At 52.4% G+C, this 14,055-nt stretch overlaps 1 protein-coding gene across 1 annotated transcript; it reads right to left on the bottom strand.

Annotated features, from left to right (window-relative positions):
- Positions 1–3,659: 3,659 nt before the first annotated feature.
- Positions 3,660–11,527, bottom strand: NKX2-1 (NK2 homeobox 1). Its single transcript, XM_064714028.1, has 3 exons — positions 11,460–11,527; positions 6,656–7,032; positions 3,660–5,881 (listed from the first exon to the last, which is right to left on the bottom strand). Exons 1-3 carry the CDS (start codon positions 11,510–11,512, stop codon positions 5,211–5,213), a joined length of 1,101 nt encoding a protein of 366 aa, XP_064570098.1. The 5' UTR covers positions 11,513–11,527; the 3' UTR covers positions 3,660–5,210.
- Between the last annotated feature and the right edge of the window lie 2,528 nt (positions 11,528–14,055).

Below are 14,055 nucleotides of genomic sequence, written 5' to 3'. Positions count from 1 at the left end.
TATTTTTGAGAAAAAGTTGTCATCTCTTTGAGATATAGTTGTTAACATAAGATATGGAGCCAGCCAGTCAACACAGACGTAAGTATCTTGGTAAATATTTTTAGAATATACATTTTCATCCTTTTTCCGTTTCTATTCGCCAGCTCAGGACAGTAGATTTACCGTCTTTCGGAAGTAATGCATTCAGCCATTTGTAAATGTTTTTCCTTCTCAAACTGTGTCATGGTAAAAAAAAAAAAATATTTCCCTCTTCGCCCCCCTCTAAGAAAAGCCTTTACATGGAAGATTAAATGTTATATTTTACAGTTTTCATTTATAGGTTTCTCAAGAATTTTTCTGTGTCCTAAGTTGCTTTAAGCTTCAAAACGAATTTCAGTTTCTTTTTATATCAATACATCTTTTACACCATCTTATTTATAACGCTGACCAGAAGCCTTTGAGAGAAATAGGATATAGAAAACTTTGACCTTACCTGCTCCCTAATGTGCTTGCAGCCAGAAAAGAGAGAGGGAGGGAAGAAAAGTAATTTCACATTATTCACCATTTTGCCAGGGACAGTCGTCTCTCTACCTCATAGGAGCAGCCGCACTGGGTCAGATGTCTGTACACATTTGATACATATAAACAGTATTATCATTAACTTAGAGTTTTGAGGGGTTTTTTCCCCCCTGATGGGGATCATGAGAGGAACAGCGGGTCAGACAGAAAAAAATTCTCAGCTTTGCTCCCGACACGGCTATGAAAGCACTTAAATTCTTCAGAAGTCACTCAGTCTTTAACTCCAGATCCCCTTTGTAAAGGCTAAAGGCAGCGGTCACGAAAAGTTGAACAGGGGCTGCCTTCCCGGCGAGGCCCCTTTACCTGCGCTGCGCTACAAAACTCCTAAAATACTTTTTTTTTTCCCTCCCCTCCCAGCCGTGGCAACTTTTCTTGGTGTCATCTCAGGGCTGTCTCAGATTACATTGTTTGGGATCCGCACTTTCAACACCATCTCAAGGTCCTGCGCTGCCTTTTGAACCGAGATGCAGGCGATGCATTTTGGATCGGCTCCCCATCCCTTGGCTGTCCGCGGGTGCGGTGACACCTCGCCCGCCCGCCCGCGGCTGCCGCACCGCCGCAGGGCCCGGGGTGAGCCCCGCCGCCCCCGGCTCCAGAGCCCGCTCTGAAATGAAGCACCCTGTGTGGAAAACACTTTTGATATTGTTGCTGTTTTGGCCGTAGCAGTGATGCGATTTTGCTAGGGTTTAAGTTTTTTAAATTTTTTTTTGGTTTGGGTTTGTGTTTCGTTTGGGGTTTAGTTTGGGGATGTTTTTGTTGTTGTTTTCTTTTTTGTTGTTTTCTTTTTTTTTTTTTTTTCCCGCAGCCTGCTGTGCCACTTCACGCACACTTCATGGAACTTAAGAATGAATTCCTGTTTACAGCAGGAAAAAATGCCCTCCGTGATTCTCCTACGCTTACTAGTAGTGCCAGGCAGAGGTGGAGTGGGAGGAAATAGCCATTCTTCACTAGATCCTTTTATCTCTCAAAATACGGGGTGCCCATGGTCTAGCGTGGATAAAGCAGTTATATTGGGAAACGTGCGTCTCTTCCATCATTTCAGATTTGAATCATGCTGCCCCTCCCCTTTGCCATCCCATTATCCAAGTTCTGCATTGATTACCGGGAGACTGGAAACGAGCATATTGGAAGAAGCAGGAGTTTAGATGGAGGAACATATTTTAATTTCAATTTTTAAAAGCTATACAGTAACTAAGTTCTCATAAGTGTTCTCAAGGGAGACTGGAGACTAAACTGTATTTACACCCCTCCCTTCAAATATCTTCATCCTAATCAAAGCATAACTGGTTTACTAAAAAAAAAAATATTATAAAAGGCAGTATCACAATGTCATAAAAAACTCTATAAAAATTGTTAAAGAGCAGTTTGTTTGCATTTCTCCTGATTGATATGTAAATACAGTTTGAACTGTGTTTGCTCGGTCTCTAGTGCTTAATAAAGAGATGAATTCACCTTTCTGTGGAACAAGTAAACAGACTTTAAACTAAGCCGACATCAGACAAAGTGGAAACGAGTTTATTTAATCGAAACTAAATCTAGTTTAAGAAAGATAAGTCAGTGTACATAATAATCCATTACAGTAATTACACCCACCACCAAATATGTGTTTATGAGGTTGTCGAGACACAATAAAATTACTTTATTTCCCCCGAAGTCTATAATGAAAAGTCACTGACTGTATCAAACACGCTAACTCCAATATTCGGGGGCGGGGGCTGCAATATTTCTCGGCTGTATTAATGCCTTTTGGTGCTCCTCACTTTTGAAGGTTCCCAGGTTTGAAAGAACGCACATTAATTACGTATGAATGGGAAATGTCGACTTAACCGGAGCACTTTCCCCTCGGTCTTGAGTATAAACTCCGGGAGAAACTAACCCTAATTTTGAAAAAATCCTTAGAGTTAACCCTGCTCTCGCTTCCTCTGCGGAAGCTGGCAGCTCTGCACCACGGACCAGGAATGCCCAACACTTTCTTCTCTAAGCAGAAATAACAGCACTAGGCTCCAGACACTCTGCCGCCCCCCACCCACCCATCCCCCGCCATGCTTAACACAGTGCTATAGATCTGAAATGAATATTCTGCGCAGGAGAAGAACACAAAAAAAAAAAAATTGAATAATCTTTGGGTTAGTTAAGAATGTCGCTGTATAAATTAGGACATAACCTAAAGAATGAAAGGTCTCGAAATTCCTGTTGACACACGTGATGTCCTCCAGTTAGAAATAAGGGGGAAGGGGTCAGAAAGAATCCGATACTTTTTTTTTTCTTCCGTGTACTTCCCTTTTTCTCCAGCCAGACTAGCACTTGGTGTCCGACTAACACCGGCTATCTTGTATAAATAAAGAACTGGAGCTTTCAAAAGCTGCTACTTAAATTGGAAGTTGGGTTGTTTCCACCCCAGGCAACCTGTTTCTTTCACTGCAAAAATATGATTATTTCGTAACTTCTCTGTAATTCCGAGGGGTTTCAATGACTGTGGTCGCTATCTATGGATTTGGAAATAAAAAAACGAAACCGAGCAGCAGATGCAAAGGAAAACACGCTACGAGGTCTTTTAGAAGGGGGATACTTCTTATTTTGCTACACTCACAAAAGGAATATTTGGGACCTGAAAAATAGAGAATTACTGGGATTTAGAACTCGTCAGATACGAGCTGTTTAGCTTCATGTACTTTATATATTTACAGAAAAGTTACCGTCTAACCGCCTTGCATTCCCGATAATATTTACGTTCTGTGCCTGAGCCCGGCGCGCACCTCTGCGCACCCACCCACGTGCGCGCACGCACTTTCTCCTCATCTCCTTCTCCACAAACTTCCCACATGGCTGCACAAAACAACCCCCAGCAAGCAAACAAGCAAACTAACAAACACCCTCTTAGAGAAACAGTGCGACCCGAAACCAGCGCCCAAAGGGACCAAGCCAGCCCGTGTGTTCCACCGAGCCGCGGCGTGCTCAGCCCTCCGCCTGAGCACAGGCGTGGGCTCTGCAGGAGAACCTGCGCGGCCGTGTGGGGCTGGATTTGTGCAAAATTAAATATATGGAAATGTAGAAAATGAAACACAGCCTGATAAAGAAAGTTAATTCAAACTACATGTCGTACACAATAAACTATCTTTTTATTTTGATTATAAATAAGGTGACTGTACTTCCCTTAAAATACAAGTACATAGGAAAACCTGGTAGAAATTATCTTTTTTTTTTTTTTTTTTTTTTTTTTTTTTTTTTTTTTTTTTGTTCTTACAAGGTGTTAAAACTGGACACTTTAAATTGGACTCACGTTCTATACTGACAGCAGATTCTTCGCTGTTTTATTTTTTTCTAATGGCGTTAGACTTTTACCTTCTTTCTCCTCCGTGCCTTTGGCATTTGAATTTCTAGTCCCGGAATACTTTGCTTTCTCTAGCAAGAAGTCGCTGAGGTTCCCCCCGCCCCCACCCTCAGCCCCCAAAAAATAATCGGGCTAATGAATTTGGACTCGATTCCTTCGGTCTCGAGTTCGTGAATCCCACGCGTTTGCTTGTCCTGTTTGCACGCTGAGGATTGATCCTGTATCCCGTTAACCCTCTGGCCAGCTCTCCTTTGGGAATAGGGTCTGGGCCCTGGGAGGGGCGGGGGCCTTCCGGGCTCTGACAACATCCCGGCTTGTTTTTCCACCAAGAAGTTAAAAAAAGTGGGGACGGGGGTTGGGGGGTGGGGGGGTAAGGGGGAAAAAAAAGGAGGAAGATGTAAGGATAGGAGCGTCGGGAGAGGAAAGCAAAGGGGGAAATAAAAAAGAATATTCGTAATGTGTATAATTTATTAGAAGCTTCTTAGGAACTATATTTAAGCCAAATATCTACATAAGTTACAACAGGAAAAGGCGGCGTGCGCAAATAACAAACTGCCGGAGGATTTACGACGGGGTGATCATTGTCCATAAAAAAGGTGGGGGTTGGTTTGGTTGATTGTATTTTTTTTCCTTTTCTTTTTACAACAAAATATACAGGCTACTAAAAACTATGGGTTTAGTCCAACTTTTGACAGCATTATACAGCTACAGGTTCACATCAAACGTAAGGAGGAAAATAAAAGCCAAGCCTTTGATGACTCCACGTCTCCATCCGCTGGCCCTGGCGGCGGGCTGGGAGAGACCGGGGAGGGGGAAGCTGCTTCTTGTGTCTGGGTGACGCGAATGCGTTTTTTGGGGGGAAAAACCACCCCATCCCCCAAAATCTCTGTATTTACATGCAAGTCCTAGACGCTGGCAAAGTGTACATCTGATATCCAAGTCTTCAGACCATGCCTAAAGATGGTCCCCTTTCTGCAGACTGCTCCATGGTTATTAGTCTGAATATTTTTATACACCCCATAGGACGACTTTGGGGGAGAAAAAACATAAAGACCCAAAACCATCAACAGTAACAATAAAATGGAACAAAAAAAGTGTCTCTCTCTCTTAGAGGTCCGCAGAGACCACTCAGTAAAACGGGGGAAAGGGAGAAGAGCATTAACAAGAAAAAAAAAAAAGAAAACAAAAAGAAAAAAAATAAGAAGAAAAAAGCACACAGTAGTTTGGAGAGGACAGAGATTTGTGTAACTGGGAAAATTGGTTGGATTTTTTTTCTTTTTTCTTTTTGCCTTTTTTTTCCCTTTTTCTTTGTTTAATCCTTTTACCAGGTCCTACCGTATAGCAAGGTGGAGCAAGACATGGCAGTGCCATAGTCAGAAGTAGAAGAGTTTAGGTGAGACAAACTGGAGACTTGGCTCTGCAGAGAGGAAGGGCTGGCCGAGTGCTGTCCCATGTCTGGAGACTGCCCCGCACTGTTTGTCTGGTGGCTCTGATGCTGTCCGAGGCTGTTGCCATTGGTAGCCACCGTGATCGTTGTAGCTGCCTGCTGCTGATGGCTCTGGATAGCTGCTGTGGGTGTGTTGGAGCCTGCTTGGCAGGGCTTGCCATCCTTCACAAGCACTGGCACTGCCACCCTTCTGGGAGACTGCTGCTGCTGGCAGGAGCCGTTCTCCTGTTGCATCTGCTGCTGCGCAGCCTTGTCTTTGGCCTGGCGCTTCATCTTGTAGCGGTGATTCTGGAACCAGATTTTGACCTGAGTCGGGGTGAGATGTATCATGCTGGCTAAATGTTCCCTCTCCGGGGCGGAGAGGTATTTTTGTTGCTTGAAACGTCTCTCCAGCTCGTAAACCTGGGCCTGCGAAAAAAGGACCCTCCGTTTCCTCCGCGGCGTGCTCTGGAGCGGGGCCATGCTCTTGCTCACGTCTCCCAGGGAGCCGAGGCTGCCCATGCCTCCCATGTTCATGCCCGAGGACGGCGCCATGAAGCGGGAGACTGCAAGGGAGAAGGCGGCACGTTTTAGGCGGCTCGGCCCGGCCCGGCCCGGCCCGGCGCGGCCCGAGTGGGGCCCCGCGCTCCGGCAGCCCCCGCCGCCGCCTGCCCCCAGCGGGGCTCCGCAGCCCCCCGGCAGCCCAGCCCCGGCTGCGGCCTCGGGCACCTTCCAAACAGCGGCTCACGTCCCCGGGGAGCGCGGTGGCCCCCTTCTCGCCCGGCCCAGCCCCGGTGAATAAGGGCGACCACTCACCCCTCGTCCTGCCCGGGGCATGGCCAGGAAAGTGCCCAAAGCGACAGCCGCGGCGGGAGCAGCCGCGGACAGCGGCTCCGCGGGCGCCGGCCGAAGAGGAGGACTCTGCCGCTGCCCCGCCGCTCCCCGGGACGCGGCCCCGGCGCCCCCGGCTTCCCCCCTCGCCCGCCCGGTGCCGGCCGGCGCGCAGGCGGGCGGGCACCGCCGGCTCCCTTCGGGCCCCCGGGCAGCCACGCTCCCGCCCCGCTGGACGGCGAGAGCCAGGCTCCCGCTCCCCGCCGCAGCCCGGCTTCCAACCCCCTTGCCCCGCAAAAGCAGCCGCGGGAGGCTGACGTGCGACCAGCCGGGATGGAAGGACCGGGAACGATTCTCGGGCAGGAGGAGGAATTTGGGGGTTGGGGGACGCGTCTGGGTTTGAGATCGACTTTTTCCCTGTCGCGGACCCTCCGTGCCTTCTGCCCGCGGTGTGTCGGGGCAGCTGCGCGGCAAGCCCCCCTCGGCCACCCAGCCCCGAGCCGACTTACTTGAGGAAAAGCGGGGATCCGGGTTGGTGCCGTACCATCCTGTCGCCGAAGCGCTGTTCCTCATGGTGTCCTGGTAAGGCGGCAGCTCGCTCATGTTGCCCAGGTTCCCATTGCAATAGCCCCCCATCGTAGCATGGGAGAGCTGGGGGACCCCTGCCGCTGTCATATGGTAGGCGGCAGTCACTGTTCCGTTGTGGCCCATGGGGTGCTGCTGCATGGCCGGCTGAGAAACCTGAGACTGTCTGTAGGCTGACAGGGGAGCCCCCAAGTTACTGGCCTCCATGCCCACTTTCTTGTAGCTTTCCTCCAAAGGACTCAAGATGTCAGACACTGAGAAAGGAGTCGTATGCTTTGGGCTCATCGACATGATTCGGCGGCTGGGGAAAAAAAAAAAAAAAAGGAAGGGGAGGCAAATCTTTTTTTTTTTTTTTTTTTTTTTTGCCAGATATTCTGGTGTTGCCTTAACGCCGATCTTGTTGGATGTACACGTAACCGAGTGGACGAAGTCCGCCTTAATTGGATTGAGTGGAGGCTCAGGGCTGCCTTTCGTTTGTTTTAGCCAGACGCCAGGTTTTAGGCTGCCACCAGAGGCGGGGCATAGGCACTAAAGCAACAAGACAATAGAAGCCTACATCTTGCCCAAGATAATTAGCTTACATGCTGATGACAAGGTAAACACCTTTAAGTCTTACTTGTCAGAATTTTTTTTATGTCTTTAGGAAAAAAAAAAAAAAAAGAAAAAAGAAAGAGAGAGACAGAGAGGACCGGAGAGAGAGGGAAAAAAAGAAAGAAAGACCCCGTGAGCACAACTCTTTTTTTTTTTTTTTTTCCTCGGGGTGACAATATCGTGGACGGGAAATGGAAGGCAAAGCAAAAAAAGACCACCATTTGACTGGGTGAAAGGATTTAAAAACAGCTCCCGGGTGGCAAGGCTGTCAGCCCAGCCTTTGTGAGAGCTGGGGAAACGGGGTGGAATGCCAGTAAGCCAAAGGACAGAATCTCCCTCTTCCCCCACTAAGTTTGGTCCGGAAGGAGCCCCGCCGCCGGGAGGACAACTCTGCGGAGGGCAGATGTTTCTCTCCGGGCCACAGCTCCCCGCGCCCCGCACTCCCCGCTCTGGCTTGTCAAACGCCCCGGCCGCCTGGGGCTGAACAAGCGCTTGGGGTTTCGCATCTCGGGAACACTCTCTATGCCTCCTAAGATACTCAGTGCAAGGATCGTTTGTCTCCCTAAACCTACAAATTCCTTTCAGCTAGGGATTATTTTTTTTTAATATCTCAGAGAGGGGTGGAAGACTCAAGTTTGCAAAATCAAGCAGTAATTTAATTGCCTGGGACGAGAGACCGATGAAAAATAGGTTAGCGCAAAATGTCGCTTGTTATTCTCAAAGGCAAAGACTCTCACAGTCTCTCGTGGTCCCTCTGAAGCTGAAGCTGCTTTCTAAGGTTATTTATACAGCACGGGAGCTGGATGGAGAAGACCTCTCCGGTCATCTGCTACACGACCTTGCCAATGAATTCCCTGTAGTTTCCAATAAACTGCAATTTCTGGCACTTTCGGATCTGTTCTCGGATCCGGTGTGAAAACAAAAGCGATCCATTCACAGCCACACGCACACGTACGGGCAGCCAGTAGCTAATATCACTCGGGTCTTTGAAGAAATCTTCCAACGCCTAGTGTCTTCAAAGCTTATATTTCGGGGTGATCCGGGCGGAGGAGAGAAACCTCCCCTGAGTGTTTCACACCCCGGCCTACGGCCCTGACAACCACAATTTAATACAGCGATTACCTGAATATTAAGAAAATTACAGCGAAGGTACAGTTAACCCTGGGACTCTGAAGTGTCAAGTAACTATTTAGTAATTGCACTTGTAAATATGTTTGTGCTCGGCTGGTTCGTGCTTAAAAATGCAAAAGTGCACTTGCTACCCGGGAATAACTAAATATCTTTGTCTAAAGTGGCAGCATAAATAGCCGGTCGCTTTGTGGCTGTGCTTGATATTAGTACATAAGGATCATTTTGCTTCAATTGGGAGGCTCTCATTCACTAGGCAAGAAACCGTTTAGGAGAAAGTAGGTTCCCGTATGAGAGTTAACATCCTTCAAGTGTAAGCCTCAGTCTTGATTACACTTTAGAGCTCTGCAAGAGGTGAGCTTTTCCACACAAATATAATCGGGGGAACTTTCCTTCAATCAGGCCTCCAGCTCTCTTACATCATCTCAGCTGCTTCTTTCGGCACTAGCTCCCTCACGGCTGAATACCCCAAGTGGGCTGCTTGTGAGTCTGCTGGGTCACCAGAGGCAGAGAAGGGCGACTTTGGGCTAGAAAGGCGTTTGGGTTTTACCTCTCATTTTCCCTCTTTTCTTTTAAAACCTTTCAATCTTATCTACCCAGATCTCTGGAACATTTCTTTACACTACCCCCCCGCACCACCCCCCCCCGCACCCCCCTCCCTCGTCCCGGTTTTTCCCATTTTTGCGCCTATTTTTGAGTACGGTCTTTGGTTTTGTTCCCACACAGAGAGAGAGACTCGACCTTGCCGTAGTGGTTTGATTGCTTGGGGTTTGAGGGTGGTTTTTTTCACCCCGAATTTCTCAGACACTCCATCCCCATGCCTCTTTCATGAGCCTTTAAAGGAAGGCGGTGGACAGAAGGAAAAAAAATTAAGTACTGCAGGATCCACCAAAACGACGGCTCACTCGGTTTGAATCAGAGGCGAAAGGCGGCGAGTGACCGCGCGATTAGCGGGGCAGGAGCAGGGACTCGGTTCCCGTGCGCCGCAGTGCGCGGTGGGGCCGCCGGGTAGGCCCGAGGGCGGCAGCGGGGCGCGGAGCGGAGCTCGGACCCGCGGCCGAGGCTCCCGCCGCCCTGCCGGGGCTTATTCATCCTCTCACTGGATGGGCGCAGCTTAACTCGCCTCCCAAACACTGCTCGGTTAGGGTATCCCGAGCCAGTCGGGCCTTGGCTCTGCGCGGGGTCTGGCACAGGGAAGGCGATGCGAGAGCGCTCCGTTCACCTTTGCTGGGGAGCGGGTGAAACTCTCCTGTGCACGTCTGAGCGCTGAGTCAGGAGCACACCGGCGCGCCCACGTCCACCTGCTTTGTAGCCGGGCTAGATGGACGCGGTGTAAAGGAAACAGGTCAGCCTTGCACCTGCTTTCCCGCCCCAAATGAGCTATAGCGGGGCAAGTCCGACCATGGACAACGGGCGAGAAAACTTCCTCGCTGGTGTCCTCTCCCTTCACTCTCCCTTTTCTTCCAAGCCCTCCACCGGAGTTTCGTCTGCCAGAGATGGCTGCTACAGCTTCCGGGGAGGGTGGCCGTCCCGACAGAGCCCTGCCTAGGCTGCCTTCAGCGAAATACTCGTTTACCTGGTGATGCTGCTCAGTAAAACACTCGAGTTAAAAAGAAATGCTAAGGAGCAGAGCAAGGAAGATGAGATGCGTTCTGCCTGGTGGAAGCATTTTCATGAGAAAGGCACGGTTTTCACCCCGTGTTTGCAGAAATGCGGCTACACGGACGTCCCTTCAATAGCTTCTGACCCCACACAATCCTTTTGATAACACTCGAGAGGTGGAAGAATGGGAGACTTTGTCAATCAAATGGTGCCAATCCCAATGGAAACGGTGCCACCAAGACCGCAGAGCGTTTCCTCATCAACTGGATTGCGGGGGCTGGGAACTCAAGAATCAGCTTTTGAAAGTGCGCACAGGGCTCTCCAAAGACAACAATGTCTTTTTTATACGAGCTGCCGTGCCTCCCCAAGGGGAATCAAATATGTTCGGCCAGGCAGAGCTCGGAGGGCTCGGAGGGCAGAGGGTAAGGGTCCCACGCAAACCGCACGCAAATTCTTTCTCAACAAGAAAGACGCTTTCTAGGTGTAACTTTTTGATACAAAGCCATGAGGTGCTCCGTGATCCCTCTGGATCAGCTCACGGGTGCACGTTTGGCTGCACCCCCTGCCCAGCCCTGCTGCCCCCGCTCTCTGCGCCGAGGAGGCGGCCTTGTCATGTCCTGCCCTGCCCTCTGCCCTGTCCTGCCCTGCCCGCTGCCCTGCCCGCTGCCCTGCCCTGTGCTGCCCGCTGTCCTGCCCGCTGTCCTGCCCGCTGCCCTGCACGCCGCCCTGCACGCTGTCCTGCCCGCCCGCCGCGGGAGCAGCCGCTCCCAGAGAGGTCCGACTTAGAGGTGGCAACAGCAGATCTGTGACAGGGCTCTTTCTTCGCGTCTGGTCATCAGTATAAAGCTAACACGTTCATGGAGAGATGTAAATGACCACCTGGAAAAATGGCCCCACCGAGGCATCTTGCTGCAACTCGCCCCTCTCAACCCGCTCTGAACGAGCTCATAGAAACCTCATGTGATTGCTTGTGCATGTCGGTGTAGTACACCCTCTGGTTCCCCATGTCCCCCAGAACGGAAGATGTGCCCAGCACACCTACGCCGGGAGCGGAGGTTTCCGTAGTGATGGAGTGTAGGGCGCACTTGTGTCTCTGCCGGCCGCGGGCAGGGCGCTGGGAGCCGCTCCCGCCTGGAAAGCACATGCTTGGGCGTGTGAGAAGGCAGGAGTCCTCCCAGAGACGCACCCTGCGAGCGCTACCTAGGCACGGAGCGCTCTGGGTGTGTATGGGGGAAAACGCCTGTTGTGGCTCACGGGGACAATTCCTCGCCGTGGGAAAGCCCCCTGCCCTGGTTATCTCGTTAGGGTGGGAGAAACCCCTCAGTACAGCTAGCGAAACCTCTCCCCCTGGCGTGGGAACATAAGGCAACCAGCGAGACCACCAAAGGCTAAAGCGAAAATCCTCACCCCTCCGCAGAGCACGCACAGTTGCTCCTCCAGCTGCCCAGGGCGTGGAGCATCTCGCAGCTGGGGCTCCCCGGGCCCCTTCGCCACAGGTGCCTGGCGGCCCCACTCGCAGAGCTCCGTGCGAGCGAGGGCAGCGCTGCCTCCGCTCCGCTCTTTTCCCTCCTTCCCCAGTTGCTGGAGCACGGCTGAGCCCTCCTGCCCCGGCCCTCGACGCCCTCCCCGTCCTTTCCTTAGCCGGGCCGTTCCCGGCCAAGAGGGCCAGGGTGGGGCCAGGTGCGGGGTGCCAGGGCAGCGCTCCCGGAGCCGCGGCGGCGGGCGGAGGGGCCGCCGTGCCAGGGCGGGGGCGGCGGGGCCCGGGGCACGCCTCGGCCCGCCAGCCGCACCGCACCCCTCGCGGGGGGACCCGCGGGAAAGGGCTCTGTGTGGGCGTGGGTGCCCCGGTAGTCTCGGGGGGACAGCAGCATCACTCGCCCCGATGTGTGAACTTCTGTCGGACCGCCTCGTCCGACATTATCAGCAGTTACTGCAAGCCCTCCACATCTGGCTTTCTCAGCGTCAGTAGACTGTCACCGCCGCAACAGTGTCAGTACGCACATACAAGACTTGCTGTTGCCCCGAAGCGTTTCTGATACCCCCAAGACAGTGGTGATTATGCGGAGGATTACTTGAAGGTGGTTGTTGAGACAGTTTGGTAAAAGTTAGACTGTAGAGATAGTTAAAAATATAAGCACGTTTTATTTAGATATAAAATACTTTTAATCGGCATATACCTACAAATAGAATCCCGCCGGGATCTATCTATTTATCTGGTTTTAGGTATAACTATTAGTATGTTACATTAGCTATCTTAGGAGTTTTGCGCTTTTGTGTGTGTTCCCAGACATGCCTACACACACATACAAGCGCGGGGGCGCATACCTCCGGCAGTGGGTATGCATGAGTATATATTTACGCATACATTCACAGTCCTCAACCCTGTCGTCTCTTAAGTGTTTCAAAAAGGAACTCAGCTTTTAAGTGGGTCACCTCGTCGCCCTCCCTTCCCCTTCCCTCGCCCAGGCCTGCGGCCGCGCCGGCGCCGGGAAAAGCGGCTCTCGGCTCCCGGGTGGGGTGGGACGCGGACACGGCCGTGCCTGCGGGTGCGGAGCGGAGGGGCGGGCTGGGGGTCGCCCCCGGCAGTCTGATTTTCCGCAGACGTTTTCTGTTCCAGCACGGCTGGCGGCGCGGGGCTCGTCGCTCACTGCCCCCCGGTTTGGTGTCGAAGCCCACCCGAGCCTCCGGAGCTGCCCGGGGCGCGCTGCGGGGCGGGGGCTCCGCGCCCTCGGGGCTGCGCGGGCGGCGCTCGGGGCCGAGCCGGGGCCGCTCCCGCCGGCAGTGTGCGCGCTGGCGGACAGGCGACCTTTCCCCCTCGACCTTACCCTGGGGGTAACCAAAGCTCCCTTTTATTTTCAATGCCACTTCGGAGTTTGCCTTTTGTTCCCCGATACCTCTCGCTTCCAGGGATACGGGTGGCTCCCCGCTGGCTAGGGGGAGGGCTAGCGGTCGCAAAGATATCTCATTTAAAAACGACAATGGAGTCCTTTCGACCAGCCCGTGTGGTGCCCGAGCTTTATTTTCGTAACGGGGAGAATGGAACTGTTTATTTTGCTTTTGTTTTCACAGCAAAACTCGAGGGCACGTTACAGGAGGGCTGATAGGAACCCCGGCCCTTCCTCGTTGCCCTTGGGTGCCCAGCAGAGCCGCCCAGCGAGGGCCGACGCCTCCGGTGTTTGCCCACGGCAGGCCGGGATCCCGCGCAAACGGCGCGGCTTCGGGCGGATCCGTCCGCGGATGCCCTGCTCTCACTGATTTCGGAGCGACCGAGTGCTCTGCTTATTGCCCCCAAATTCTTTTCTGCCTCTCCTCCTCTCCCCCGTCTGCGGCTTGACCTGAGCTCCCCCAGCAGCTTTAATTCGGACGGAAGCTGCCACCTGTCCCGTTGTGCCCTTGGCGTTTTTGCCAGGGCAGGGGCCGCCCGTGCGGGGTGGGCTCTGCGGGCGCTGCCGGCCGTGCCGAGGGACGCGCCGGGGCCGGGGGACCTTAGGCGGCGTTCCTGCCTCCGTCCCTCCCTGTTCCCTCCTTGTCTCCCTCCCTCCGTCCCTCCTTCCCTGCCTCCCTCCCTCCGCTGGCCGCCGGGGAAAGCGCAGCAGCGGCGCCGGGCCCGGGCCGCCAGGGCTGGCGATCACCTGCGCCTGAACACTCGCGGCTGCTGCTGCTGAAATTCCACCGGAGCCAGGACAAAATCATATCAATGAGGAAACTGAACGGGAATTTGCTCAGTTGCCCTTGGGATGTAATTTTATGGATATTCATCTGTTTTCACTGTGTGTTTCTCCAAATCTAGGGGGAAGGATTAGCTGCTTTTACTGTTGCTGCAGCTCCTCCTCAACACCTTCCCATAGAGGTAGCTCTGCCTCTGAGCAAGATTCTTCCCCCTCCCTGGGTAAAGTAAAATTTGCCTGTTCCTGGATCAAGAGGAACTGTCTAATAATTTGTGCCTGTTCCAAGAGCTTGCTTTACAGCAGCACAGTCAAGCAGTTTCAAATTGTGCTCTTGC

The sequence above is a fragment of the Zonotrichia leucophrys genome, chromosome 5 (assembly GCF_028769735.1).
Source record: "Zonotrichia leucophrys gambelii isolate GWCS_2022_RI chromosome 5, RI_Zleu_2.0, whole genome shotgun sequence".
Taxonomy (NCBI): Eukaryota; Metazoa; Chordata; class Aves; order Passeriformes; family Passerellidae; genus Zonotrichia; species Zonotrichia leucophrys.
This window is presented reverse-complemented; position numbering and strand designations above follow the sequence as displayed.